The sequence below is a fragment of the Myotis yumanensis genome, unplaced genomic scaffold (assembly GCF_028538775.1).
Source record: "Myotis yumanensis isolate MYYU_CA2020_CCGP unplaced genomic scaffold, mMyoYum1.0.hap1 SCAF_16, whole genome shotgun sequence".
Classification (NCBI taxonomy): Eukaryota; Metazoa; Chordata; class Mammalia; order Chiroptera; family Vespertilionidae; genus Myotis; species Myotis yumanensis.
The window spans coordinates 50,814,814-50,829,151 of NW_027223767.1; the positions used below are offsets into that span (position 1 = coordinate 50,814,814).

Genomic DNA, 14,338 nt, shown 5'->3' on the forward strand with positions numbered 1-14,338 from the left:
AACAGGAACATGAGCCCCTCTCCCTCCCAACACGTACTGAGTCGCTGACGTGTGGGCAGACGTCGTAGAGCTTGGCACCGTCTTCTGTGTTCATGGAGCACCTGGAACAGTGAACACGGGCGTGGTGACCACAGGGCACAGTGACCGAGCCTCAGGGGAGGCCTGGCAGCCGGGACCCGGGGATGCTGATCAGTATCGGAAAGAGCTATCCCCACGCGTCCGTGTGTCACACGCCCTAAGATGTCACAATTCCTCCTCTGTCCACAGCTCAGCCTCTGGCCTGGTACAAATAATTCTCCTAAAACGAACAAAACCCTAACCCGCTCTCTGAGCGCCCAGCACCATTCAAATGTCTAACTGAAGCCCCAGCTCCCAGCAGATACCCTAAGTGATGACGCTTCTCTCCCCAAACCAAGACGGGCCAAGACCAGAAACTGAGGGGGCACTAGGCTCCGGGGCTAAGGAGGCCCGGCCAGGACAGGCCCTGAATAGCCTCGGCATCTGCCACACCGGCCCTGAGGAAGCCCGCCCTGGGGGAGCACACCTGGCCCCGTTGGACAGGGGCCCTGAGGAAGCCCGCCCTGGGGGAGCACACCTGGCCCCGTTGGACAGGGGCCCTGAGGAAGCCCGCCCTGGGGGAGCACACCTGGCCCCGTTGGACAGGGGCAGAGAGGAAGCCCGCCCTGGGGGAGCACACCTGGCCCCGTTGGACAGGGGCCGTGAGGAAGCCCGCCCTGGGGGAGCATACCTGGCCCCGTTGGACAGCTTCAGGATGATCTGGTTCTTCAGGTCGTAGACCTTCCCCAGCCAGCAGTCATAGGCGATGTAGTCCCCATACATGAAGGGCTGCGGAAAGGACACGGGTGAGAGGCAGCAGGCGATGCGACACTGGTGTCCAGGGCACCATCCTCTCTGTGCTCCATGGAGACAGGAGAAAGGGTCTACACAGCTTACTGCCTGGACGTGGACTGGTCAGTCCTGGCCTAGTAACTGCAGCAGCCAGCAGGCTTCCCCAGGTTCTAGGCTGCACCCAGCTCCCCTTCCTAGTGTGAGGGCTGCCAGGTGGTGACGGGAAAGTTGTACAGAGACGTGGCATCCAAGGATATAGGACTCTGGGATGGAGTGGGCTGAGGAGGGCAGTTACAGGCACAGGATGTGAAGGGGCTTAAGCAAATAAATGTCCTGAGGCTGCCAAGAGCCAAGTTTCAACCAACTCATGTTTCAGTTGCACACAGAACAGGTGTTGACACATCTAGATGTGCACGCACACACGTACGCCTGAGTTCTGTCCCGAAAGAGCCTTAGGAGTCAGCACGCCCAGCACACATGCACATCTTGGTTTTGAAACCTGGTTTTCTGCTCTGAAGGAACCAGGGCTCCTTGGAGAAGTGAATGACTCTGAGGCTGGACCAGAAAAATACAAGATGGAAAGTAAAAAGGAACCAGGAACATGATAGTCAAAAGGTCACAGACGCCAGCTTGAAGGGGCATCTATTGGCCAAACCTGGGATCATTTAAGCAACAAAACAAATAATGGTGGTAATGGCTCCTGACCAACGGAATAAAGCAGGAGCCTCGGGGCCCACGCTGAAGTAAACAGTGAACAGATAAATAAATGAGCAGAAGGTTTGTTGCCTTAAAACGCTCTTCCATACGGCAGAGGCCACTGTCCAAAAAGGGGGGGAGGGGGAGCCACAGAATCACCCAGCGGCCATCAGAGTGCTGCCGGGACAGGCGGGACTGCTAACGGAGGCTGAGGCTGGCAGGCTGGGGTCTGACGTGTGACAAGTTATTGACACAATCCCAGAGCATCTCCCCACAACACAGAATTACTTGTAAAGAGGTAAATGGTGACTTGATGGTGGGGAGGTGTGGCAGACACCTAGGTGACCAGGGGTCACGGTGACCTTCGCCGTGGTGCTGCCACTGGACACTGTGGGCCAGGGAAGAGCTCGGTGGCATTTCTGGGGCAGCCCTGCCAAGGATGCAGCGCTGAGGCCGGTCCCGAGGCAACTTCAGAAGCTCCATGCTGAGGGTCAAGCGATGGGCGTACGGGATGCGCAAGACAAAGCAAGGCTGGGTCCGGTCCAGACTGGAGGAGGTCCAAGAGGTGACCACAAAATGCAGGGTGTGTTTCTGAGTGGGATTCTGGATCAGGACGGGGCTGCTGCAGGACAACTGAATGGTCTGTGGACTGGGCAGCGACGCACCGATTCCCTGACCTGGGGAATGCAGCTACATAGGAGATGCTCCTGACCTGGGGACATACACACTGCAGTATTCGAGGGCCACTGGCATCCTGACTGAGGAAAAAAGGCTCAGGAGAGGGGAGGAGATGTGGGGGAGGGGCAGGTGGGGGGCAAATGGAGTAAAACATTAAGAGCGGAGGAGCCTAGTGATGCAGGGGCTACAAGAACTTACAACTTTCTGGGAAGTTTGAAATAAATGTGAAAAATAAATTATTGAAAAGCAGCTTGTTTAAAGGAAAGAGAAGAGTTAGAGGAGAAAGGAAACTAGGCCAAGAGAGCCACACCTGCAACCCCGCTGGGGCTGGAGACACAGGGAGAGCCCTGACCTCGTGTCTGAATGGCTTACAGCGGTTCTCCACCTTCTGGCCCTTTAAATACAGTTCCTCATGCTGTGACCCAACCATAACATTACTTTTATTGCTACTTCATCACTGTAATGTTGCTACTGTTACGAATCGTTATGTAAATATCTGATATGCAAGATGGTCTTAGGCAATCCCTGTGAAAGGGTCGTTCGACGGCCAAAGGGGTCGTGACCCACAGGTTGAGAACCGCTGGCTTAGAGACAGGAGTGGGAGGACGGCTCCAAGGGAGCGGGAGGCCCTGGGCCTGGCCGGCTCACCTGGAAGGGGAAGCAGAGAGCGAGAGGGAAGGGAGAGGCGGCGGAGGCTCACCCAGATGTGCTGCAGGTCCTTGCTGTTGACGGGGTAAATGATGCAGTTGGTGCCGATGAGCTTGACGGCGCAGTCGATGCTGACGTCGATCACGGTGCCGCACTGGCTGTCCTGGGAGGAGAAGGCACAGGCTGAGCCGCACCGGCACCAGCCACCACGACACCCGGCCCAGACCGCCCGCAAGCAACCCCGCCGGGACTCACGGTGGAGCGCATGTGCCGGACCACGTCCCGGGGCACCACGGAGCGGTCCTCCAGTTTCAGCTGGACGAGAAAACACGAGCGTGAGTGGCCTCGGGAGTCACCCCAGGACACACCTCCGCCCAGCGTCCCGGGGAAGGACAGCCCAGAGCACAAATCCCACGCTCTCAGATTTCATGACCCCCAGGAGCACCCCCTCACTGCACCCAGGGCCGGGGACAGAACTCCAGGCACTAACTCCCCCACCACAGGCCAGCACAAGGCTGACGGAGGTCATGTGGATCACAGTGTGGCGAAGGGACAGATCACGGAAGGCACCATTTAAAGTAGAGATTTAAGAGCCTGCTCTACACAGCGAAACATTTCCTAGGAGGGAATCCTTTCTGTACTTTCTGCCAGTGGCTGCCCTCGCCCTGCGATGAGGGCCGAGAGGGGTGGGCGAGCGTGATGCCAGCTGTGCGGGTCACCCTGAAGCCGCTATCAGCCGACACCACCTTCTAATCCGGGCTATCCTTGCTGGCCAGCTGCAGCCTGCCCTTATCTCTCTGCTGCGGTCCTGCCGGCTGCTGAGTAACGGGACAGCCGGCTGCGGGAGCCTGGCCAACTGCGCAGCGAACACCGGCGGCAGCCGCCCCCTCCCAGGGGCAGCCAGGGCTCCGGAGAGCTGCCTGTCCTCTGCCGGGCACAGGCCCCTCCACAGCCAGGTGGGAGCCGGTTCCCCACCAGGCCAGCCAGTCTCTTTGCTGGTCCCCATCCTGGGGCCACACTCTGTAGTTCCTCATCGGGTCTGGTAACGGGGGGTCTCTGTGCCCATCTCCTTTGGACAGGCACCCACAAGACCTCACACCACAGGGTGGTGAGCTGTTTCCTCAAACAACCCTCTCCACCCTCAAGCCTGGGCACGGAAAGGCGAGGTCCATGGAAGGAGAACAGACACTGGACAGGGTCACCGCAATGTTGGCGATGATGACTAAAGCCAATGCCGCTAGAACTAGACAGTGACTTACAGAAAGGGAGCGACGGCCGCGCCATCAATAAAAGCCCAAGGACTTTCCTACAGGAACATAAGCCCCTGACCCAGATGAGACCCCGGGCCAGACACGGAGACATGCCAGCTCTGAAACCTCAGGCAAGTCACGCGTGCACACGTGTATAAAGTGAGGCAGCAGCAGCCCCCATGGAGTGGCGGGGACTGAGCAGGGAGGGAAAGCACTGAAGGTCACGGTGCTGGCACAGGAGGTGCTCAGCAGACACGGGCTGTGAGCTGCCGGCCTCCGTGCCCCGGGCACAGCCTCTGCTCCTTCTGCTTGAAGATCCCAGGAGGCTGGGGGGGGGGGGGGGGGGGCGGGCGCGTGGAGCTGCTAAGGGTGGTGAGTGCCGGTGCTACTCTAAGTCAGGGAACACCCTCCCCTGTGCCCTCTCTGTCCGGGACATGGCATTTTCCGTGGGCCCCACCCTATCTCAAACCTCGGCTCTCATTTTAGACTTCAAAAAACCACAATTGCAGGGCTTTCCAAGTTGCCATAGAAACCAGAAGTCGCAGCACCAGGAAATTCGATGGGAGAAACCACGCAGGCGGCGTTGGGTGGGAGGGAACACCATTCTTGGTGTGAGCTGTGGCAGCCGGCACGGGACCCCTGAGCAGGAGGCAGGTAAGTCTGTAGATCGTGTCCCCACCTGGGCAGTGTGTTGGTCCCCGAGAGAGCTTCCAGGACAGGGAGGGAGAGGGGCACAGGCACAGGCCCTACTCCCTGCAGACTCACGGGGCTGAGCTCCTGCTCCAAGGCCCGGGCAGGAACAGCACAGCCGTGGGAGCTGGCGCACCGCGAGGCCAGGGGGCTTTCTCCTGCCCCCTCTGCCGAACTGCGCCTCGGCTCAGTGCTCCCGGGACCAGGAGCCTGGTGGCCAGCACCAGCCCCGGGGCTCTCCTGACCTGAGCCTGGCGCTCTGCGGTGACTCCACTCCCGAGGAAGCTCCTCTCCCAGGGCAGGGAGAGGAAAGGGGTGCAGTGGCCTCTGCCCTGGCGACATTCCCTGCCCTTGGCAATTCCAGAAAACGAGCAAATGGGGTCTGGAAGGGTCCCCAACGTCCGCTCCATCCGTGTGTCCCCGTCCTAGCACTGCCCTTCTCCACAGAGCCGCTCTCCCATCGTGTGCCTCTCACTGAGAGGCCCTTTCACGTGTCCTTTCCTCTCCCTCCTCCCGTCTCGTGCTCCCTGCACCGTGTTCTGGAAGGGACGGCTGTGCTCCTGGGGACAATCGGGAGTCCTCTGCCTCTAGGCGACAGCACCGGCGCTTGCTCCTTCTCCAGGCATTTGCTGGGCGCTGTGTGTGTTAGCCTGTGAGACCCTCCGCCCAGTGTCCGTGTGTAAGCACAGAGAGCCATGCAGTAAGTGCACTGTCAGTACCCATCCCATCTCACAGAGACTTAAACTGAGATGGAGAGAGGAGGGACTTGTTCACAGCCCCGCGGCTCCTGAGAGGCGGAGTGAGCTCAGGCCGCTGGCTCGAGTCCAGCCTGCCAGCGGGCTGCGGGTGAGAGCAGAGGGACCGTATTTCTGCAGGCCCACACTTTCTGAGAGACACCCTCCTCGCTATAAAAGCAGTAAAAGCTCTCTCCACGTCGGGCCTGTGGAGGCTGCTGCTGTGGCCTCTGACTGCGTGTCGTCTCTGGCTGGGGTTTCGCCCAGTTACATCAAGGAGAACGACACCGCTTCTCATCAGCAGTTGGTCTAGAGCCAAAACGCAAGCCCACTGCCCTGGCCGCTGTGTTTCAGTTGGTTGAGTGTCGTCCCAGACACTGGAAGGCACTGAAAGGTCGCCGGTTCGATTCCCGGTCAGGGAACATACCCGCCCTTCCCCTCGATCTAACAAATCATTAAAAATATATTAAAAAACAACAACAACAAAGACCCAAGATCTATACGCTTACACACAGACACTGTGGGGTGGAGAACTTTGAACGCTTTCGGACTTAAAACGCCAGCACCCTGGATTCAGGGCAGTGAGGCGGGAGAGGCAGGGAGGGCGCTGGTTGTGGTTGGAGCTGGGCTCCTCTCCCCGCCTCTCCCTCAGCCGTTTCCAGTTCCCACTGGACTGTGGACATGACTGTGAGGCCCCTCGAGTAGGCCAGTGTCAGGACGTTCTCAGAGCAGCTGGCATCATGTGGCTGTGCCCCTGACAGCCAGCGATCGGCACCTGCCCACCTGAGGACAGAGGATTTGCCAGCAAATCACAAACGGCCTTGTGCTTGGGGGGAGGGAGGGCAGCGGGGAATGGCTGAGCAGAAGAAAAGACAGGCGTTGGTGCCCCTAACTAGAACCTTCTGTCAATCATGTGCCTCAGAGACCATTCAACAGAAGCTCCTCGAAAACTAAAGACGGAAGCCAATCAATTCAATAGTTGTTGAGTGTTTTCTGTAAATTCAGAATGAGAAAGGAAGATAATATATAGGAATGTGCCTTGGCTTTACCGGAGGGCCCAAAATAAAATACCTGAAAACACTGATACACAAGCGAATACACTGCTGAGCTGGGTCGTGGGACATAAATTCCTGCTTCTGCATAGCAGTGGGGGAAGGCAGTGGGGGAAGGCAGGTGGGGGAAGGCAGGTGGGGGAAGGCAGGTGGGGGAAGGCAGTGGGGGAAGGCAGGTGGGGGAAGGCAGGTGGGGGAAGGCAGTGGGGGAAGGCAGTGGGGGAAGGCAGTGGGGGAAGGCAGGTGGGGGAAGGCAGTTGGGGAAGGCAGTGGGGGAAGGCAGTGGGGGAAGGCAGTGGGGGAAGGCAGTGGGGGAAGGCAGTGGGGGAAGGCAGGTAGAAAAGGCAGGTGGGGGAAGGTAGTGGGGGAAGGCGGGTGGGGGAAGGCAGGTGGAAAAGGCAGGTGGGGGAAGGCAGTGGGGGAAGGCAGTGGCGGAAGGCAGTGGCGGAAGGCAGTGGGGGAAGGCAGTTGGGGAAGGCAGTGGGGGAAGGCAGTTGGGGAAGGCAGGTGGGGGAAGGCAGGTAGAAAAGGCAGGTGGGGGAAGGTAGTGGGGGAAGGCGGGTGGGGGAAGGCAGGTGGAAAAGGCAGGTGGGGGAAGGCAGTGGGGGAAGGCGGGTGGGGGAAGGCAGTGGGGGAAGGCAGTGGGGGAAGGGAGTGGGGGAAGGCGGGTGGGGGAAGGCAGGTGGGGGAAGGCAGTGGGAAAAGGAGGGTGGGGGAAGGTGGGAAGGGCCCGCTGCACAGATGGCAGGAAAGCGGCAGCAATAGGACACCCCTACCCCCTCTGCTGCAGGTGAGAACTGGCCAGGCCTCTGTATTCTCCACCTCCAGGGCCACCCAGGGACCGGCCGGGTCCTGTCCCCGGAGCCCACTCCCTGCCCACTGCAGATCAGAAGCCTGCGGTGCAGCAGGACTGCATCACTGCCGCTGCCAGCTGCAATGGCCAGGAGGACAGAGAAAGGGGACTGAGCCCAACTGCCTGCTGAGTGAGGGAGGCCTGGGAGCTGCGCTGGCGGAAGGCCAGCTGGAGCCGGGGCCGCAGCTCTGCGGATGCCAGTGTTTGGGATGCAGCGTCCTGGTGCGTCTGGTGGGAAGAGCGGGCATGGAGCCCCCTTGTCTTGGCAACCTGGCTACAAAGGACCAAACTGCCAGCTCCAGAGCTCACTCCCTGCCACACCTCCAGGCCCCTGCGGTGTCGGGCAGCAGGGTAACTAACTGGTGGACAGGACCCTGGCCTCCCGGAGGTCGGTTCTGCAGTTCGGCTCGGAGCTTCCTCCCTTCCAGGCTCCTCTAGGGCCCTAGGAAGGACTTCTCAGCCAGAACTCGTCCTCACAGGCCTGGAGGAGGCTGCAGGCATGAGGCGAGGGAGGGAAACTGACCGAGCGACAGCACCCGCTTCTGGATCAGCGACGGCAAGGGGGGCTCGCTGATCACACCTGCAGCCTCTGAGGACCAAGTGGTGGAACTGGCCCCACGGAAACTGAGGGGATGGTCTAGGGATTTACCTGGGCAGTGCTGGGACAGCAGGGTTATGAAGAAAAACGAGGCAGCCCTGACAGGTTCGTTGGGGGGAGAAGGACCGGGTTTCTTAGACACGCACGGAGCCATCGCACAGCAGATCTGATGACTGGACAGACCCCGTCGGCAGGAACCGGACAACTATCAACTGCAGCCACCGCCGGGACAGTCACGCAGGACCAGGTGTGAGGGCCGCTTTTATTAGAACCCTCAGGTCTCTCTTAAAAAACAGATTCCTGATTTTTTAACCAACCCGCTGAATGACTATCAGGGGTCCTCAAACTTTTTAAACAGGGGGCCAGTTCACTGTCCCTCAGACCGTTGGAGGGCTGGACTATAGTTTAAAAAAAAAAACTATGAACAAATTCCTATGCACACTGCACATATCTTACTTTGAAGTAAAAAAACAAAACGGGAACAAATACAATATTTGTATTTGCATGTGGCCCTCGGGCCGTAGTTTGAGGAACCCTGCTCTAGATCAACCAGAATCTGTTTCTTAACATTCCTGGGTGAGTCTAATAACCGCCCGGGTTACAACTGTTCCACTTTAACCAGTAAGTTTCCCTTTCTTCTAGAGTGAAACAGAACCCCAACTACTTAGGGCATTTGTTTTTAATTTTAGAAGAACTTAAAGACATAAATCTGGGGCTCCAGATGCAGAAGCGAGGTGGTTTAACAAGTGAGCGCTGACTGGCACCGCCTTCAGCATCCCTGACACACACCTGGAACAGATGCACACGCACCAGGTCCGCAAAGTGATGTGGCCCCGACTTTGGCTGGCTCTGCTCAGGTGGTCCAGCCCCCGGGCGAGGCCAGGTCCCAGACAGACGCCAAGGACAAAGCCGCAGACTCTGGGACAGCTTTTAGCACCTCGCTGACCGAGAGGCAAGGGACCTGACCTAGGCCGGCTGCTGCCAAGCTGGCAAAGGCCAGAGTCCACCAGCACGCACGGTGGACACCTGGGGACACCTTCCAGGCAGAAGGCAGCTCCCGGGCCACACTGTGACCACGAGAACCTGGTGTGTAGAGCTGGTTCCTGGGTGGGCACAAGCTGGTGCTTAAAATCTGGCTCTCCCAGCACCTAGGAGCTCCAGGTCTGAGAAAGACGTGCCCTGGCAGGAAGGGCCTGTCCCTGCCTGCTCCCCCTCCTGCAGGATGGCCCCCAGGACCTCGGCTTACAGATGCTCCCACCCCCTCCTTCACCTTCCCACTGCGAACCCTCAGAAAAATGACACAATCTTCCAAATGACGTCATCTTTGGTCGGCAAAGAGCTGAGGGCTCACCCGTCCCCTAGCGGCCCGTGATGCCCGGCCTCACCTCCTCCCAGCGCATCTCCGCTCCTCCGTCCACGCGCCCAGCCCTGAGGATCGATCAGGAGCCACTCCCTGCAAACGCATCCTACCTCCCGAAGCAGACTCAGACGGAGAGGGCTCACTCAGCACTCTATTTTTAAAAATGCAAATATGGTAGAAGAGACTGTAAAAATAACACGCCAGCGCTCTGATCCAAGGCCGACTCCTTCCGCCGGGCCAGGTTCTCACTGAAGTAGGGGTGCAGTGGGGACCAGGGGCAGGTCCTCCTATGGGCTTTGACATACTTGTGAGCTGAGGGCAGAGCAGACTACAGATCCCCAGCAGGCAGGCAGGCAGGCAGGCCAGGGACTCCCCGAGAGGAGGCAGGTGTGGAGGACGGCGTCGACAGATGGCAACGTCCCAAGGGCCCTGCTATGGTCTGGTCCTTCCTTTAAGGGCCAACCAAGCCACGGGAGGGTGAAGGCAGCCTGCAGGATGGTTTTGGGGTCTAAGCGCCAGGATCCGTGCGGCAGTTCTCGTGCCTTCCACCCGGGCCTCCTGAACGCGTCTGCGATTACATGAGAGGTCACGCCCCTCAGAGCAGTGCGCACTGTCCTGAAAAGGCTCAGGCATAGGAGCTGTTAAGGGAACACGGGGAGGGTGTGACAGGAGCGCCTGGCAGTAACCCGGCTTTTCTCGGGCCTGAGCTCCAGTGCGCCTCTGCTCTATCGGGGCGGGCAGGCAGGGCTGTCCTGTAGAGAAGTCTGGGCTTTGACATTTACTATTTATTCATTATATGCTGCTCCCTGATCAACTGTTGGCCATCCACCCACCCACTCATTGACAAACTAAACACCTACTGCGCTGGCAGGCGGTTTCCGGCGTCTTGCCCACCACTCCATGGTCTCTCCTTTCTCCTGGGTTTAGTTTCCTTCTTCCTCAATACAGTTGAGGCCCGTTAGCGAATAAACTCAGTTTCTTCTTTCTGTACAAATGCCTTTACTTTGTTCTCACTATTGAATGACAACGTAAGCTGGTTCCTGAAACAACTCCTTTTCCTCGGCACGCTGACGGCTTACTCCATCCTGGTCTGGCTTCTACAGTTACTACTCAGACATCTGCTGTTGAACCTTAGGAGTATGTCTTTCTCTTCAGCTGCTTCTAAGATGCTGCTCTCCCTTTGGGAGCGCCATTAGGCCTGGGCGCTCTCACCCTATCCTCCGCACTCACTCTCTTCCTTCATCTGTGCATCTACTTAACGTCTTCGGATCTATTTCCTGGTTCATATAATTCTCTCGTGAGGTGTGTCTACTTTGCTGTTTAACATTTCCACTGGGTTTTTAAGTCAATGATTAGATCCTTCATTCAAGAGGTTTTATTTGGTTGTTTATAAATAAATAGCCCCTTTTGCCCTGGCCGGCGTGGCTTAGTTGGTCAAATCCCTTCTATCAGGAAATAGCCCTTTGAGGGGATTTGTATTTCAATTCTATACTTTGCAGGTTCGTTAAAATCCAAATCTCTATTATTTTAGGGCCTATTTAGGGGTCCAACAAACACCCCCAGAGTTGTCACATCAGTAGGCCTGCTCTGCTCTGGCTTTAAAGTCCCTCTTTGGGTTTCTCCCTGCCCCCTTTCTTTCCTACAAGCTCAGCATGTATTCAAAATCTGTGCTGCAGTTTACGTAGCATTTCTAAGTGTTGCAGTAGGAGTGGGTCTACATTTGCTCAGTCTACCCTGTTAGACTGGAAATCCACTCCATTGCCTGCTGGCTGCCCATGAGGTTGAAAAATTCCACGCATCCTCATTCCCAAACTTTTTGTATGCGACCTGTTTTTTCTCTTTGGAAGCTTTATTCCCAGTGTTCTGGAATTACACCATGCGCCAGTTAGGACTTTTTCCATTCACCATCCTGGAACCCTGTGATCACCAATTCTGGAAAGATTTCTGATTTCTTTGACAGATTTCTGTTCTTTATTTCCCCTCTCTCGTTATAGATTGCCTAGATGTCAGAAATTTTTGTTCTATTTCCTCAGTGTCTTTGTCAACTATGTACCCTCAGCCCCCCAAAATTGTTACTTTCCAACAATTCTTTCTTGTCCTGATTTTTAGAGCATCCTGTTTTATTTCATTGACACAATATTGGCTTATTCCTCTGAGGACATTCACTTCTTGTTCGAGGGCTTGTTCTGTCTGCAGCATCAATACTTTGTTTCCTGTGATGCTGGTTCTGGCCTCTACCCTTCATTCGTGTTGTAAGCCTCCTGCATACGTCCCGTCCCATGATCCCTGGCTGTCCACTCCTACTTCAAAGAGGTGGATAAGGCATCTTGTGGTGCTGGGACAGCTCTGTATCCTGACTGCTGAGGCGCTCACATGAAACTACATGTAATAAAATGGCACAGAACTGCGCACACACGTGCACCAATGCCATGCCCCCAGTTCTGACACCCTCTGTGCTTATGTAAGACGTACCCACTGGGGAAACCGGATGAAGAGCACTGGGGACAACTCCGTACCATTTTTGCAACTTCTTGCGAATCTATAATTATTTCAAAATAAAAAGTTAAAATGGCAATAAAAGCTGATAGAAGCTTTGTGAACACAGAGGCTTTGGGCTGTGGAGGGTCGCACTGGCTTCTGCTCTGAGGGGCTGTCAGATGGCAGCAGCTGCAGGTCTGTCTCTGACACTTCACTTTTCCCAGAGGGGCCTCCTCCAGCCCTGCCTCGTGCCGGGTCGCAGCTCGCTGGGAGCAGGTCGCTGGGAGCAGGCGGGGGTAGGGCTGGGACCCCCCTTTGAGTGCACAGACTTTCACAAATCCCTCTTTCAGGTCCGTGTGGTGCCCTTTGCCTGAGGCACTTCAATCCGGAGTCTCTGTGGTCCGTTTCTCCAGAGCAGACACCTCTGCTCTCTCTGGGCAGAGGGGATGGGTAGTCTCTGGTTTGCAGAAATGAAGAGGCAACTTGGGGAGTTCACTTTCTCCCTGTGCAGACTCTCACCTAATCCCTGTCTTTAGGTGCAAACCTCACTGTGGTGGGGGCAACAGACAGCAGGTGCCTCCCGTCCCCGAGGGTCTCTGCAGCACCAGCGGTCCAGCGTGCTCCGCTCTGCGCCGTCTCCGCCCACTTTCCATCTTCCCAAACTTGCAATTCTTTGTCTATTATTGTCTTCCCTCCCATTCTTTGTCCTCTGGCTTCATACTTTAAAATCAATGTTTCACTGTGATTTCAGCAGCGTTTCTGGAGGCGGTGGAGGTAAGTGAATGTGTTTCCCTGAAGGATGCCAGCCAGAGGTCTCAGCCTAACGTTGCCCATACAACCATGGGACACATTTGAAGATGGAGAGATGACAATAAGTCAACAAAAAAACAAGAAATCACAAATTTGCCCTGACCGGTTTGGCTCAGTGGATAGAGCGTCGGCCTGCAGACTGAAGGGTTCCAGGTTCAATTCCGGTCAAGGGCATGTACCTTGGTTGCGGGCACATCCCCAGTAGGGAGTGTGCAGGAGGCAGCTGATCAATGTTTCTCTCTCATCAATGTTTCTAACTCTCTAGCCCTCTCCCTTCTTCTCTGTAAAAAAATCAATGAAATATATATTTTAAAAAAAAAAGAAATCACAAATTCAAGGCTCAGAAGTGCTTAGTTTCGACATTCAGCTACTTCATTTGGAGACCAGCTTGTGTTCCACGGCTCTCCCAGAGCTGCTCTTCTAAGAGCTGAAGTGGTGGGGAGGGAAGCACGGCTCCAGCAGAAACGCCCGCGAGCATCGGAAAGGGCCCCCTATCTGCTCCTGCAAATGGCTTTGGCTTCCAGTGTCAAAGGAACATAAAAATCCCATCGGCTGCTGTGATGGAGCCATGACGGCAGGAACTGATCCAGGCCAAGGCTGGGCTCTGGGAGGAAGCCTGCCAGTGTCATGCGGCAGGCGTGGGTGAGCAACACTTTACACACTTACAAAGTTAAATTAGATTCTTAAATGCTAAACTAAAAGCAATCACCGAGAAAGTCACACAACATAAATAGCAGCGCATGTGCCCCTCAGCAGACAGAGCCTGCTGAGGAAGAAGGGTCTGTGCAGCCACGGCACCAGGATGCACTCCCAACGCGCAGGCCTCCGCTGCCCAGCACACAGGAGCCTCTCCCTCCCCTCCCACAGCCACGTCTCCACCCGCCAAACGGATACAGAAGCGACTCAGTTACCCAAGTCCACTCGTGTCCATCACCAAGCATCTCACCGTCCTCCTGTATTAGAAATGCTACCGTCCAGACCACGAGAGCCAGAGAAAACAGAGGGGCTGGGCTCTGCCCGGGAAAGCTGACATGGTGGCTGAATACTCTGGTGCACGTGACTGGCAAATATTTGAAAGCTGCCCCGCCCACTGTCCAAGAAGACCTATGGCACCCCCTTTCGATTCCAGGGTGAGTGTGGAGCCCCAAGTGCACAACAATTAGAGCTTGGCTCCTGCAGAGATTTAATTTAAAGCCCTAACGCACACTTCAATAGGAAGGAGGCTACATCCCAACATAACTCGAGATGCCTGGCACAGACCCAATGACAGCATAGGGCACCCACCACAGGAGGTGGCGCCCACCTGCCAGGCTCTGAAGGTCAGGGAGAAGACCCAAGGGCAAGGCCTATGAGGCAAGCCAACGAAGAACCCAGTTAAAAAACAGGATTTACCTGAATAGACATTTCTCGAAAGAAGATACACAAATGGCTACTGAGCCCATGAACAAGCTGCTCGGCATCGCCGGTCACCGGAAAGCGCACCTCACATCACGCTCCTGGGAGCCATACCCAAGAGAACGGCAAACACATGTCCGCACACAAACCGCTCGAAGCAGCCTTATTCAACTTAGTGCCCGAGTGGGACCAACTGTGCCCATGACCTCATGAAAGGAGAAACAAAACACGGCATCTCCACGACACG

The 14,338-nt window shown here is 56.3% G+C and overlaps 1 protein-coding gene and 1 non-coding gene across 3 annotated transcripts in view; both read right to left on the reverse strand.

Moving 5' to 3' along the window:
- UBE2O (ubiquitin conjugating enzyme E2 O) overlaps window positions 1-14,338 on the reverse strand; it is a 36,677-nt gene that overhangs the window by 10,092 nt on the left and 12,247 nt on the right. For both annotated transcript variants that reach the window (XM_070395095.1, XM_070395094.1), the window contains exons 2-5: window positions 3,127-3,186; window positions 2,924-3,034; window positions 749-846; window positions 38-101 (exon numbers count right to left, since the gene is read on the reverse strand). In XM_070395095.1, coding sequence (XP_070251196.1) covers window positions 38-101; window positions 749-846; window positions 2,924-3,034; window positions 3,127-3,186 — 333 coding nt within the window. The remainder of the gene's footprint in view (window positions 1-37; window positions 102-748; window positions 847-2,923; window positions 3,035-3,126; window positions 3,187-14,338) is intronic.
- Window positions 8,194-8,248, reverse strand: LOC138995262 (small Cajal body-specific RNA 14). Its single transcript, XR_011468581.1, has one exon. It is a non-coding gene; the product is annotated as a small Cajal body-specific RNA 14 (non-coding RNA).